Source organism: Bombina bombina, chromosome 8, assembly GCF_027579735.1.
Source record: "Bombina bombina isolate aBomBom1 chromosome 8, aBomBom1.pri, whole genome shotgun sequence".
NCBI lineage: Eukaryota > Metazoa > Chordata > Amphibia > Anura > Bombinatoridae > Bombina > Bombina bombina.
In genome coordinates this window covers 222481695-222496901 of record NC_069506.1, presented here as the reverse complement: position 1 = coordinate 222496901, position 15207 = coordinate 222481695, and the positions used below count along the sequence as shown (strand labels likewise).

Here is a 15207-nt window from a genome sequence, read left to right as displayed (position 1 = left end):
ATATATATATATATATATATATATATATTATTATTTTTGTTTAAACACTTAGAAGATATTCAGAGCAAACAAGGAAGTGAGCGGTGCACTCTTTCTTACCCTCAGCGTGTCTGTATCTGTGTATCCGGTTACGGCACATAGGAGGCATGGGGATGACGTGTGCATCACGTAGTCCTGTGTAGAAGGAAACCGCGTATTCGTCCTCAATGCCAAAATGCAGGACTGTTAGAGGACACAAAGAGGAAATATATATTTCTCTTGTTAAGTGTATCCAGTCCACGGATCATCCATTACTTATGGGATATTCTCCTTCCCAACAGGAAGTTGCAAGAGGATCACCCACAGCAGAGCTGCTATATAGCTCCTCCCCTAACTGCCATATCCAGTCATTCTCTTGCAAGCCTCAACCAAGATGGAGGTCGTAAGAGGAGTGTGGTGTTTTATACTTAGTTTATTTCTTCAATCAAAAGTTTGTTATTTTTAAATGGTACCGGAGTGTGCTGTTTATCTCAGGCAGTATTTAGAAGAAGAATCTGCCTGCATTTTCTATGATCTTAGCAGAAGTAACTAAGATCCATGGCTGTTCTCACATATTCTGAGGAGTGAGGTAACTTCAGAGAGGGAATGGCGTGCAGGTTTTGCTGCAATAAGGTATGTGCAGTTAATATTTTTCTAGGGATGGAATTTGCTAGAAAATGCTGCTTATACCGGATTAATGTAAGTAAAGCCTTAAATGCAGTGATAGCTACTGGTATCAGGCTTATCAATAGAGATGCATACTCTTATAAAAATGTAATATAAAACGTTTGCTGGCATGTTAATCGTTTTTATATATGTTTGGTGACAAAACTTATTGGGGCCTAGTTTTTTTCCACATGGCTGGTTTGATTTCTGCCTAGAGACAGTTTCCTGAAGCTTTCCACTGTTGCAATATGAGTGGGAAGGGCCTATTTTAGTGCTTTTCTGTGCAGATAAAAATACTGACAGAGACATTCAGCTTCCCTCTGCATGATACAGGACATCTCTGAAGGGCTCAAAAGGCTTCAAAGTCGTGTTTGAGGAGGGTAACAATCACAGTAGACTGTGGCAGTTGTTGTGACTGTGTTTAAAAAACTTTTTTGTCATTTATTATTCTGTTTTTGTTGTTAAGGGGTTAATCATCCATTTGCAAGTGGGTGCAATGCTCTGCTGACTTGTTACATACACTGTAAAAATTTTGTTAATGTAACTGCCTTTTTTCACTGTTATTTCAAATTTTGTCAAAATTTGTTTCTCTTAAAGGCACAGTAAAGTTTTTTATATTGCTTGTTAACTTGCTTTAAAGTGTTTTCCAAGCTTGCTAGTCTCATTGCTAGTCTGTACAACCATGTCTGAAACAGAGGATACTTGTTCATTATGTTTAAAAGCCATGGTGGAGCCCCATAGGAGAATGTGTACTAAATGTATTGATTTCACCTTAAACAGTAAAGATCAGTCTTTATAAAAGAAATGTCACCAGAGGGGTCTGTCGAGGGGGAAGTTATGCCGACTAACTCTCCCCACGTGTCGGACCCTTCGCCTCCCGCTCAAGGGACGCACGCTAATATGGCGCCAAGTACATCAGGGACGCCCATAGCGATTACTTTGCAGGACATGGCTGCAATCATGAATAATACCCTGTCAGAGGTATTATCCAGATTGCCTGAATTGAGAGGCAAGCGCGATAGCTCTGGGGTTAGATGAGATACAGAGCGCGTAGATGCTGTAAGAGCCATGTCTGATACTGCGTCACAATATGCAGAACCTGAGGACAGAGAGCTTCAGTCTGTGGGTGACGTCTCTGATTCGGGGAGACCTGATTCAGAGATTTCTAATTTTAAATTTAAGCTTGAGAACCTCCGTGTATTGCTTGGGGAGATATTAGCTACTCTGAATGACTGTGACACAATTGCAGTGCCAGAGAAATTGTGTAGGCTGGATAAATACTATGCAGTGCCGGTGAGTACTGATGTTTTTCCAATACCTAAAAGGCTTACAGAAATTATTAGTAAGGAGTGGGATAGGCCCGGTGTGCCCTTTTCCCCACCTCCTATATTTAGAAAAATGTTTCCAATAGATGCCACTACACGGGACTTATGGCAGACTGTCCCTAAGGTGGAGGGAGCAGTTTCTACTTTAGCAAAGCGTACCACTATCCCGATTGAGGACAGTTGTGCTTTTTCAGATCCAATGGATAAAAAATTAGAGGGTTACCTTAAGAAAATGTTTATTCAACAAGGTTTTATTTTACAGCCCCTTGCATGCATTGCGCCTGTCACTGCTGCGGCGGCATTCTGGTTTGAGGCCCTGGAAGAGGCCATCCATACAGCTCCATTGACTGAAATTGTTGACAAGCTTAGAACTCTTAAGCTAGCTAACTCATTTGTTTCTGATGCCATTGTTCATTTGACTAAACTAACGGCTAAGAATTCCGGATTCGCCATCCAGGCGCATAGGGCGCTATGGCTCAAATCCTGGTCAGCTGATGTGACTTCAAAGTCTAAATTACTCAACATTCCTTTCAAGGGGCAGACCTTATTCGGGCCTGGTTTGAAAGAAATTATTGCTGACATTACTGGAGGTAAGGGTCATACCCTTCCTCAGGACAGGGCCAAATTAAAGGCCAAACAGTCTAATTTCCGTGCCTTTCGAAATTCCAAGGCAGGTGCAGCATCAACTTCCTCCGCTTCAAGACAAGAGGGAACTTTTGCTCAATCTAAGCAGGCCTGGAAACCTAACCAGTCCTGGAACAAAGGCAAGCAGGCCAGAAAGCCTGCTGCTGCCTCTAAGACAGCATGAAGGAACGGCCCCCTATCCGGCGACGGATCTAGTAGGGGGCAGACTTTTTTTCTTCGCCCAGGCATGGGCAAGAGATGTTCAGGATCCCTGGGCGTTGGAGATCATATCTCAGGGATATCTTCTGGACTTCAAAGCTTCCCCTCCACAAGGGAGATTTCATCTTTCAAGGTTATCTGCAAATCAGATAAGAAAGAGGCATTCCTACGCTGTGTGCAAGACCTCCTAGTAATGGGAGTGATCCATCCAGTTCCGCGGACGGAACAAGGACAGGGTTTTTATTCAAATCTGTTTGTGGTTCCCAAAAAAGAGGGAACCTTCAGACCAATTTTGGATCTAAAGATCTTAAACAAATTCCTCAGAGTTCCATCTTTCAAAATGGAAACTATTCGGACCATCCTACCCATGATCCAAGAGGGTCAGTACATGACCACAGTGGACTTAAAGGATGCCTACCTTCACATACCGATTCACAAAGATCATCATCGGTTCCTAAGGTTTGCCTTTCTAGACAGGCATTACCAATTTGTAGCTCTTCCCTTCGGGTTGGCTACAGCCCCGAGAATCTTTACGAAGGTTCTGGGCTCACTTCTGGCGGTTCTAAGACTGCGAGGCATAGCGGTAGCTCCGTATCTAGACGACATCCTGATACAGGCGTCAAGCTTTCAAATTGCCAAGTCTCATACAGAGATAGTTCTGGCATTTCTGAGATCGCACGGCTGGAAAGTGAACGAGGAAAAGAGTTCTCTATCCCCACTCACAAGAGTCTCCTTCTTAGGGACTCTTATAGATTCTGTAGAGATGAAAATTTACCTGACGGAGTCCAGGTTATCAAAGCTTCTAAATGCTTGCCGTATTCTTCATTCCATTCCGCGCCCTTCGTGGCTCAGTGTATGGAGGGGATCGGCTTAATGGTAGCGGCAATGGACATAGTGCCATTTGCGTGCCTACATCTCAGACCGCTGCAATTATACATGCTAAGTCAGTGGAATGGGGATTACACAGATTTGTCCCCTCTGCTAAATCTGGATCAAGAGACCAGTGTCTTTTTATTGGGTAAACGTTAAAAGTCCACACATAAATTCTGGTGGTTGTCTCGGGTCCACCTGTCCGAGGGTATGACCTTTCGCAGGCCAGATTGGACAATTGTAACAACAGATGCCAGCCTTCTAGGTTGGGGTGCAGTCTGGAACTCCCTGAAGGCACAGGGATCGTGGACTCAGGAGGAGAAACTCCTTCCGATAAATATTCTGGAGTTAAGAGCAATATTCAATGCTCTTCTGGCTTGGCCTCAGTTAGCAACACTGAGGTTCATCAGATTTCAGTCGGACAATATCACGACTGTGGCTTACATCAACCATCAAGGGGGAACCAGGAGTTCCCTAGCGATGTTAGAAGTCTCAAAAATAATTCGCTGGCAGAGACTCACTCTTGCCACATGTCAGCAATCCATATCCCAGGCGTGGAGAACTGGGAGGCGGATTTTCTAAGTCGTCAGACTTTTCACCCGGGGGAGTGGGAACTCCATCCGGAGGTGTTTGCTCAGTTGATTCATCGTTGGGGCAAACCAGAGTTGGATCTTATGGCGTCTCGCCAGAACGCCAAGCTTCCTTGTTACGGATCCAGGTCCAGGCACCCAGAAGCGACGCTGATAGATGCTCTAGCAGCGCCTTGGTTCTTCAACCTGGCTTAGGTGTTTCCACCGTTTCCTCTGCTCCCTCGACTGATTGCCAAAATAAAACAGGAGAGAGCATCGGTGATTCTAATAGCGCCTGCGTGGCCACGCAGGACCTGGTATGCAGACCTAGTGGACATGTCATCCTTTCCACCATGGACTCTGCCTCTAAGACAGGACCTTCTAATACAAGGTCCTTTCAATCATCCAAATCTAATTTCTCTGAGACTGACTGCATGGAGATTGAACGCTTGATTCTATCAAAGCGTGGCTTCTCCGAGTCAGTCATTGATACCTTAATACAGGCACGAAAGCCTGTTACCAGGAAAATCTATCACAAGATATGGTGTACATATCTTTACTGGTGTGAATCCAAGAATTACTCATGGAGTAAGGTTAGGATTCCTAGGATATTGTCCTTTCTCCAAGAGGGTTGGACAAAGGATTATCAGCTAGTTCCTTAAAGGGACAGATTTCTGCTCTGTCTATTCTTTTGCACAAGCGTCTGGCAGAAGTTCCAGACGTCCAGGCATTTTGTCAGGCTTTGGTTAGAATTAAGCCTGTGTTTAAACCTGTTGCTCCCCCATGGAGCTTAAACTTGGTTCTTAAAGTTCTTCAAGGAGTTCCGTTTGAACCCCTTCATTCCATTGATATTAAGCTTTTATCTTGGAAAGTTCTGTTTTTGATGGCTATTTCCTCGGCTCGGAGAGTCTCTGAGCTATCTGCCTTATGATTCTCCTTATCTGATTTTTCATGCAGATAAGGTAGTTCTGCGTACCAAACCTGGGCTTTTACCTAAGGTGGTTTCTAACAAGAATATCAATCAAGAGATTGTTGTTCCATCATTGTGTCCTAATCCTTCTTCAAAGAAGGAACGTCTTTTACATAATCTGGACGTAGTCCGTGCCTTGAAGTTTTACTTACAAGCTACTAAAGATTTTCGTCAAACATCTTCCCTGTTTGTCGTTTGTTCTGGACAGAGGAGAGGTCATAAAGCTTTGGCAACCTCTCTTTCCTTTTGGCTTCGGAGTATTATACGCCTAGCCTATGAGACTGCTGGACAGCAGCCCCCTGAAAGAATTACAGCTCATTCTACTAGAGCTGTGGCTTCCACCTGGGCCTTTAAAAATGAGGCCTCTGTTGAACAGATTTGCAAGGCCGCGACTTGGTCTTCGCTTCACACTTTTTCAAAATTTTACAAATTTGATACTTTTGCTTCTTCGGAGGCTGTTTTTGGGAGAAAGGTTCTTCAGGCAGTGGTTCCTTCCGCTTAATCCCTGCCTTGTCCCTCCCATCATCCGTGTACTTTAGCTTTGGTATTGGTATCCCATAAGTAATGGATGATCCGTGGACTGGATACACTTAACAAGAGAAAACATAATTTATGCTTACCTGATAAATTTATTTCTCTTGTAGTGTATCCAGTCCACGGCCCGCCCTGTCATTTTAAGGCAGGTCTAAAATTTAATTAAACTACAGTCACCACTGCACCCTATGGTTTCTCCTTTCTCTGTTTGTTTCGGTCGAATGACTGGATATGGCAGTTAGGGGAGGAGCTATATAGCAGCTCTGCTGTGGGTGATCCTCTTGCAACTTCCTGTTGGGAAGGAGAATATCCCACAAGTAATGGATGATCCGTGGACTGGATACACTACAAGAGAAATAAATTTATCAGGTAAGCATAAATTATGTTTTTTAGACATGTATATGTATCTATTTCTATGTTCAAGCTCTTTTCATAACTTTTTTTTTTTATTAACACCTGTTCATATCTTTGAGGCCTTATAATTTTTTTTATGCAATTTTTTTTTATTAGATAGTGTTGTTATGATTATAACTGTACTTTTAAATGTTTTTTGATGTGTTTTTCCCACTTTTTATTTGAGAGTAACAGTTAACTAGTTAATAAGTGCGCTCCTTCCGACATGCGCAAAGAGCCACAATAAACACGAGATTGCTTGTGTGCAACAGTTAGCATGCCACTCGTAATCTAGCTCATAGAGGGGTCAGCTGACAGAGCTGGCGATGACAGGTTAAAGGGACACTGAACCCAAATTTTTTCTTTTGCGATTCAGATAGAGCATGCAATTTTAAGCTACTTTCTAATTTACTCCTATTATCAAATTTTCCTCATTCCCTTGGTATCTTTATTTGAAAAGCAAGAATGTAAGTTTAGATTCCGGCCCATATTTGGTGAACAACCTGGGTTGTTCTTGCTGATTGGTGGATAAATTCACCTACCAATAAACAAGTGCTGTCCATAACTGAACCAAAAAATAGCTTAGATGCCTTCTTTTTCAAATAAAGATACCAAGAGAACAAATAAACATTGATAATAGGAGTAAATTAGAAAGTTGCTTAAAATTGCATGCTCTATCTGAATCACGAAAGAAAAACATTTGGTTCAGTGTCCCTTTAAAACCCTTTGAGTGCTAAGCACTTTCCCACCTGGGTGCTAAGGTTTTTTTTAAAGTTTTTATTTTTATTTTTATTTTTAAAAATATATATTTTTTTTACTTTTTTTTTATTTTTTATTTCAAATCCCCAAGACTTACACTGTTGGAAAGCTTAGGCGATTACCTTTCCAAAGGTGGATCTGGGGGGTCTGTAGCTGCTTAGATGCCTGAGATGCAGGCTTCTAAGCAGCATGCCCCCTGTTCCTATATTTAACATTGTTAATGTTATATAAAGTTGCACGGTGACGTCACCGCACGTAACGTGAAGCCCCGGCGATGCCTGTCACTATGCAGGCCCGATCGCCGGGGTAGGAGCCGGTGGGAGCCCCCAGATCTCCCTCAAAGTGGGAGAGTGCTAGTGACGGCTCTGAGCCGTCATTAGCACCTGACTGTGACAATTTGTGACGGCTCAGAGCCGTCATTAGCACTCAAGGGGTTAAGCATCACCTTGGCTCTTCCTTGGAGAAGGTGCAGTCTCTAAATGCAGGTGCTTGGCGCATACAGATGTATGCTCATATTGAAGTCTGCACAGTAAAAAAAAAAAAACAGTGATAGATTTTACTTAAAGCATTTTTGGTACTGCAAACAAGCTTCTAATAAAAAAGAAATGTATAAAGATTTTTTACATTTTTAAATTTGTATGTAAAAGTAAATATATTTTGTTTTTATTTTGCTAAATAGACCTGATTTATTAGATTACCCACTTTTAAATTAATATAAAGTATTAAGTGAAAGCTGTGATATTGATAGTATTGTTTAGCACAACTATTTCCTTTACTGATTGCTCACCTCTCTATTGGTGGTCAGTGACGCTGCTCGCATGCATGAAATATAAAGTGGTCTTTTTCAGGAGAGAAACTTCTGTTTACAAAAACAAACACCTAATAGATAAAAAAAAAAATCTGTCATATTAATTTATAGGTCTCTTTAAATTCAGTTGCTCTAGTGGCGTGCTAATCATAATAACACTATTCGTAATAATAATCTATCCATTTTAAATAAATTGCTCTTAAAATAACTGAAATTATAACATTATTCATTACTCCTCACAAACGTAAAAAATACAGAAATGCAGACACGTTACTAACATGAAAATGTATTTGCAGTTATAATGCTGTGTCAGTGTAATTAATGCATGTTGTTGGTTTCTGGGAGCCTTTTGGATAGGCTATATGAAAATGTTTTTATTATTTCCCTTTTGTAATCTGTGTTTGCCTTGACCACATTTCTGTACAGGTCCAAACGAGTTCTGGGTATGACTCCTGGGGAGCAGGAACTCACAGAGTTGGAGTCTTATCAGACCAGTGACCGTCACATTCTGGAGTCGAAAGAAAAGCAGTTGGCAGAGCAGCTTCTTGCCCGTCTGGAAGATATGCAGTGAGTACCCCCCCCCCCCCCCAAAAAAAAGGGCAAAAGTCAAGCCCTGAAAAAATGACCCCACACAAAAACTAGTCATTAGTCACTGTATCCCTATCACATACTGGTTAATTACTAATTTAATTTAATGTATATTGACTTCCCTGTATTACCCTCTAACAATGGGACTTTCCAATGCAAACTCCAACACAACTGCCCCTTATAAACATTATCTACATATACAGACATTGACAGAAACACATAATTATAAATATGTGCTGGCTCTTCGCTTACAACTATATAATTTGCCAAATAAAAACAAGTTTATAGATATGAAATGCTGTGATACACAATGTACACAAATCTATCACTTGCTGCCACTTACCCCCTTCCACTGATCTAGCCACGTTCAGTACAAATACAGTCCCACATAAAAAAACAAGTCTGTTACATAACATGTTTACATACTTGTTTTCTGAACGTTAAGACAGGACAGTTTTATAGTGAAGATGGTAAAGAAACTTGTTGGGTAGGAAAAAAATACTTTATCATATGAGAACATATTAGCTGGTCTACAGTATTATTACAGATATAGAATGAATAGCTCATGGACACCGTCATTAACCCTGTTGTTGTAACATACTAACTCCACCTCCTGCATAATACCAACCAATCAGAAAAGGTGGACTTTCCCCTTTATTACTGATTGGTTAAAGGGCCACTAAACCCAAAATCTTTCTTTCATGATTCACATAGAACATACAAATTTAAACAACATTACAATTTACTTCTATTATTTATTTTGCTTCATTTTGTAGATATCCTTATTTGAAGAAAAAGCAATGCACATGGGTGAGCCAATCACATGAGGCTTCTATGTGCAGCAACCAATCAGCAGCTACTGAGCATATCTAGATATGCTTTTCAGCAAAGAATATCAAGAGAATAAAACAAATTAGATAATAGAAGTAAATTAGAAAGATGTTTAAAAATGCATTCTCTTTCTAAATCATGAAAGAAAAAATGTGGGTTTCATGTCCCTTTAAGTTAACATCAACATCTAAAACAGCAAGAAGGTATAAGCCTCCATAAAAAAACCCAGGAAGGTATGGATCAGTAGCAAGGGAATGGAAACTGAAATTTACCCCCTGGTGTTTTATTCTAGCACCTGATGTTATATAGGGAATCGGATGTTTCCTTCAATGTGTGATATACCTTTTTTTTTTTTTTTTTTACCTGTGTATTTATTTATGCTCTAGTGCAGGAGTTTTCAAAGTCTTAGGTGGTGGGCCATCCCTCTGACGAAATGTACAAGACAACGCCCCCAAATTAGATGTTACTTTCTTTTTTTCTCTTTAAAGAAATTGTAATATTTATTTTTAGTTTTAATTTGGGGAATTTACATCTGATCCAGGATTCACACAGAGCTCTCAAGGGCTGATTCCGCTCAACCAAAATAGTGCTTCACTCATGTTTCAATTTGTAGTTTGTTACTCCTGTGTTAAACGCACTTAGTGAACAAGACAACAAACGCAACACGGTCCCTGAGCGATTGGGACCTCCATGCCTTTCTTCCACCTACATCCTGCTCTGTGCTTTATTCCACCATAACATGGGAAATGTCTTTGCACTATCCTATGCAAACTGCAAGGAGCAGCTGGTTTGGCTAAACATAGAACAAAGTGTCATTGCTCCTGCGCCTCCCCTTATATGCTCTAGCGCCCCCCTGGGGAGAGCCGCCTCACACTTTGAAAACCACTGTTCTAGTGATTGATGCACTGGAGGTTAATTCTGTGATTAGCCACTTCATTTATTATTAACCTCCCAACATTGGGCCAGATTACAAGTGGCACACTAAATAACTTTTCTGTTCATGAGCTAACTGGGCTCAAAGTTAAAATTTATTGTGGCTGGGTTATCGCATGTATTACATATTGAAAGTGAAAAGATAGTGCGCAAGCAAAAGTCCAATGAACGCTAACTTCAGGACACCGGATACCGAAACCACTCTAACTTCTTCTCCCAAAGTCTTCTATGGGATAGGCTGTAACAAAAGGGAAACAGACTAAAGACAGCGATAAACACAGAAAAAGTATCTTCATGTGTTTATGCCACCTATTCGTCATCTCAGCTCCCCTAAGACGACATTCATAAATAAATGTAGAGTAAAAGGGATCAATTTCACTTTTCTTTCTAATGTCAGTGAGCCCACAAATTAATTCATAACCCATGGGAAATACTGCACCTGGCCACCTGGAGGACGTAAAGACACCCCAAACAAAGCATTAAATATCCGTCTCACTTTCCCTACCCTCTCAGTAGCTCTTTGCCTCGTTTCATGGAGGTTGGCAGAGAGAGGTTTCTGCTAATAAAACTGACTAAATTACAAATGTTGTTCTTTCATTTGGCCTCCACACAAAGAACATGCATTTGTATGAGTTGCTTGCAAATATAAATTCTTTACACGATTTTATCACATAGCACTGAGTTCTCTATTGTGTACAATATGTATCCGTATGTGGGAATTCTAGCTTGCTCTTGTTTTTAAGTGAGCATGACTTTACCTGTGTTGATGCGCATTGTAGTAAAATATATGCTACATTTACTTCTCTAGTGTGTGTGCCCTGTAAGGTGCAGTTCTTTGGCCTGTCCTGTTTTTAAGTGAGCATGACATTACCTGTGTTGATGCGCATTGTAGTAAAATATATGCTGCATTTACTTCTCTAGTGTGTGTGCCCTGTAAGGTGCAGTTCTTTGGCCTGTCCTGTTTTTAAGTGAGCATGACATTACCTGTGTTGATGCGCATTGTAGTAAAATATATGCTGCATTTACTTCTCTAGTGTGTGTGCCCTGTAAGGTGCAGTTCTTTGGCCTGTCCTCTCTGCCATAATCTATTTAACCAGTTGGCTCATTGTTATCTTATTTCCTGACCCATGTGCTCTGCTTTGGGATTCTCTAATGTGTGTACCTTTGTAACAATCTTTTTCTCCTTTAGACAAAATGAAGTTCTCTAACCTGATGGTCTCTATGATGCAGCAGTTTAGCTGGGGTCTGCATCCCTATACCCTCTAATGTCTGTGGCACATTTTGTATGTGTACAGCTGTGACATGCAACTCTGAGCTTGTCACCATTTACCTAGAAGGCCCATGCTCTCTGCAGGTCTTGGAATTGTGCATTCTGCTGGTTGCAACACCATATTTTATAGATTGGGCAGAAATTTAGTTTGTGCTTTGCAACTGTCTACTCTATATTCTCTGGTCCTTGTTTCCTATAACCTAAACATTTTCCAGATGTTTAGTTATTTTTAACTTGGCCTGGGAATTTCAGAACCTTTTGTTAACCCTTCTTCCTCTGGGAAATTGCATTTTGTCTGCATAGAGAATTTACCTCCAGCCTAACTATGAATGCACTAAAGGGGTTAACCCACAGGAAGTGGTCTTGGGAACCCTTCTATTTGTGTATAATTCAGAACATCTGTCCTGACCCCCCTCACGCTCCCCACTCAGTCTTTCATTGAGTTGCATCACCCTGCTTCGTGGCGATGTATATAACTGCTCTCTGACACCCTTTTCCTCATTCACTGCCCGAGACTTCAAGATCTTTGTTGCGTCTCTTGTACCATGGTCAGCAGGATTCCCTGTTCTTTACTCACACACTGGAAATATGATGTTCTGTGGGTGAGTGCTGTGGGGCTGCTGGGAGTTTAGAATTAATAAAGAATCCTGACTGAGAAATGCAATAGACTAAAACATATTAGAGTGTAAACTCTCTCTTATAGGAGGACAACAAAGATCCTTATGAATTTGAAATGATTAGATAGTGGGTCCTGAATTAGCAAAGAAGATTTTAAGTTAATATTATCTATATGGTTGCCTCTAACTTTAACCATGTTCTGACCCCTTTAAGGGATTAATGCTCTTGTTTGCAAGCATGGTGGATGAGCTTTACAGATCCAGAAGACAGAGATGCATGAGTTTGATTATGCATTTAAACATTCTTATTTTTTTACCTTATAAAAAATATACTAATCTTATTTTGCATTCTAACTTAGGACCCATTGCTCTATTTCTTACACCATCACCAACAACACATAACATAAAGCATCTCTTTGGTTATACAACATAAAACTCAAACCCATAGGAGGACTTTATGTAGCTTATATTGCCCATCCTGCAGAGGAACTTTTAAGTGTTAGTTTCAAAGTGAAGTGAAGTCTTATGCAAAAACATTTTTCGCCACACTTAGAACATAGTAGAAATAGCGAAATTCCATGTCCAATTCAATTCAACCAACTCTTTCCTAGAACTTTACTAACCTAACCTAGAGAGTAGTATTTTAGTAGTTTTACCTTCCTCTCCCTTTTAACTTGTCATAATCTTATAACTACAACTAGCACTGATTATCATTTAGGCAGAGTAACAATCCTTAGCATTTAACTCTGTTCTTTTCCTTTGTAGCCCAACTATCTCTACAGACGAGGAGAAAAGGTAAGACTCTCCTTCTCACACTTCCTGTATGTATTGTACTCTGTTACATGTAAGCTTTGTGAGGGGCATTTATTGTACACTGTTACATGTAAGTTTTGTGAGGGGCTTTTATTGTACACTGTTACATGTGAGTTTGTGAGGGGCTTTTATTGTACACTGTTACATGTAAGCTTTGTGAGAGGCTTTTATTGTACTCTGTTACATGTAAGCTTTGTGAGAGGCTTTTATTGTACTCTGTTACATGTAAGCTTTGTGAGAGGCTTTTATTGTACACTGTTACATGTAAGCTTTGTGAGGGGCTTTTATTGTACACTGTTACATGTAAGCTTTGTGAGAGGCTTTTATTGTACACTGTTACATGTAAGCTTTGTGAGAGGCTTGTATTGTACACTGTTACATGTAAGTTTTGTGAGAGGCTTGTATTGTACACTGTTACATGTAAGCTTTGTGAGAGGCTTTTATTGTACACTGTTACATGTAAGCTTTGTGAGGGGCTTTTATTGTACACTGTTACATGTAAGCTTTGTGAGAGGCTTTTATTGTACACTGTTAAATGTAAGCTTTGTGAGGGGCATTTATTGTACACTGTTACATGTAAGCTTTGTGAGAGGCTTTTATTGTACACTTACATGTAAGCTTTGTGAGGGGCATTTATTGTACACTGTTACATGTAAGCTTTGTGAGGGGCTTGTATTGTACACTGTTACATGTAAGTTTTGTGAGAGGCTTGTATTGTACACTGTTACATGTAAGCTTTGTGAGAGGCTTTTATTGTACACTGTTACATGTAAGTTTTGTGAGAGGCTTGTATTGTACACTGTTACATGTAAGCTTTGTGAGAGGCTTTTATTGTACACCGTTACATGTAAGCTTTGTGAGAGGCTTTTATTGTACACTGTTACATGTAAGCTTTGTGAGAGGCTTTTATTGTACACTGTTACATGTGAGTTTGTGAGGGGCTTTTATTGTACACTGTTACATGTGAGTTTGTGAGAGGCTTGTATTGTACACTGTTACATGTAAGTTTTGTGAGAGGCTTTTATTGTACACTGTTACATGTAAGCTTTGTGAGGGGCTTTTATTGTACACTGTTACATGTAAGTTTTGTGAGAGGCTTTTATTGTACACCGTTACATGTAAGCTTTGTGAGGGGCTTGTATTGTACACTGTTACATGTAAGCTTTGTGAGGGGCTTGTATTGTACACTGTTACATGTAAGCTTTGTGAGTTTTTTTTTATTGTACACTGTTACATGTAAGCTTTGTGAGTTTTTTTTATTGTACACTGTTACATGTGAGTTTGTGAGGGGCTTTTATTGTACACTGTTACGTGTAAGCTTTGTGAGAGGCTTTTATTGTACACCGTTACATGTAAGCTTTGTGAGAGGCTTTTATTGTACACTGTTACGTGTAAGCTTTGTGAGAGGCTTTTATTGTACACTGTTACATGTAAGCTTTGTGAGGGGCTTGTATTGTACACTGTTACATGTAAGCTTTGTGAGGGGCTTGTATTGTACACTGTTACATGTAAGCTTTGTGAGGGGCTTGTATTGTACACTGTTACATGTAAGCTTTGTGAGAGGCTTTTATTGTACACTGTTACGTGTAAGCTTTGTGAGAGGCTTTTATTGTACACTGTTACATGTAAGCTTTGTGAGGGGCTTTTATTGTACTCTGTTACGTGTAAGCTTTGTGAGAGGCTTTTATTGTACACTGTTACATGTAAGCTTTGTGAGAGGCTTTTATTGTACACTGTTACATGTAAGCTTTGTGAGAGGCTTTTGTTGTACACTGTTACATGTAAGCTTTGTGAGGGGCTTGTATTGTACACTGTTACATGTAAGCTTTGTGAGGGGCTTGTATTGTACACTGTTACATGTAAGCTTTGTGAGAGGCTTTTATTGTACACTGTTACATGTAAGCTTTGTGAGGGGCTTTTATTGTACTCTGTTACATGTAAGCTTTGTGAGAGGCTTTTATTGTACACTGTTACATGTAAGCTTTGTGAGGGGCTTTTATTGTACACTGTTACGTGTAAGCTTTGTGAGGGGCATTTATTGTACACTGTTACATGTAAGCTTTGTGAGGGGCTTTTATTGTACACTGTTACATGTAAGCTTTGTGAGAGGCTTTTATTGTACACCGTTACATGTAAGCTTTGTGAGAGGCTTTTATTGTACACTGTTACATGTAAGCTTTGTGAGGGGCTTTTATTGTACACTGTTACATGTAAGCTTTGTGAGGGGCTTTTATTGTACACTGTTACATGTGAGTTTGTGAGGGACTTTTATTGTACACTGTTACATGTAAGCTTTGTGAGAGGCTTTTATTGTACACTGTTACATGTAAGCTTTGTGAGAGGCATTTATTGTACACTGTTACATGTAAGCTTTGTGAGGGTTTTTTATTGTACACTGTT

General features: G+C 40.1%; 1 protein-coding gene across 4 annotated transcripts in view; it reads left to right on the top strand.

The window, feature by feature from the left end:
• Positions 1-15207, top strand: part of ARHGEF1 (Rho guanine nucleotide exchange factor 1) — a 241256-nt gene that overhangs the window by 125086 nt on the left and 100963 nt on the right. For 3 of the 4 annotated variants that reach the window (XM_053691062.1, XM_053691059.1, XM_053691061.1), the window contains exons 8-9: positions 8182-8322; positions 12760-12789. In XM_053691062.1, coding sequence (XP_053547037.1) covers positions 8182-8322; positions 12760-12789 — 171 coding nt within the window. Of the gene's footprint in view, positions 1-8181; positions 8323-11862; positions 11980-12759; positions 12790-15207 lie in introns of those variants that run through there. The other variant, XM_053691063.1, reaches the window with a different exon arrangement.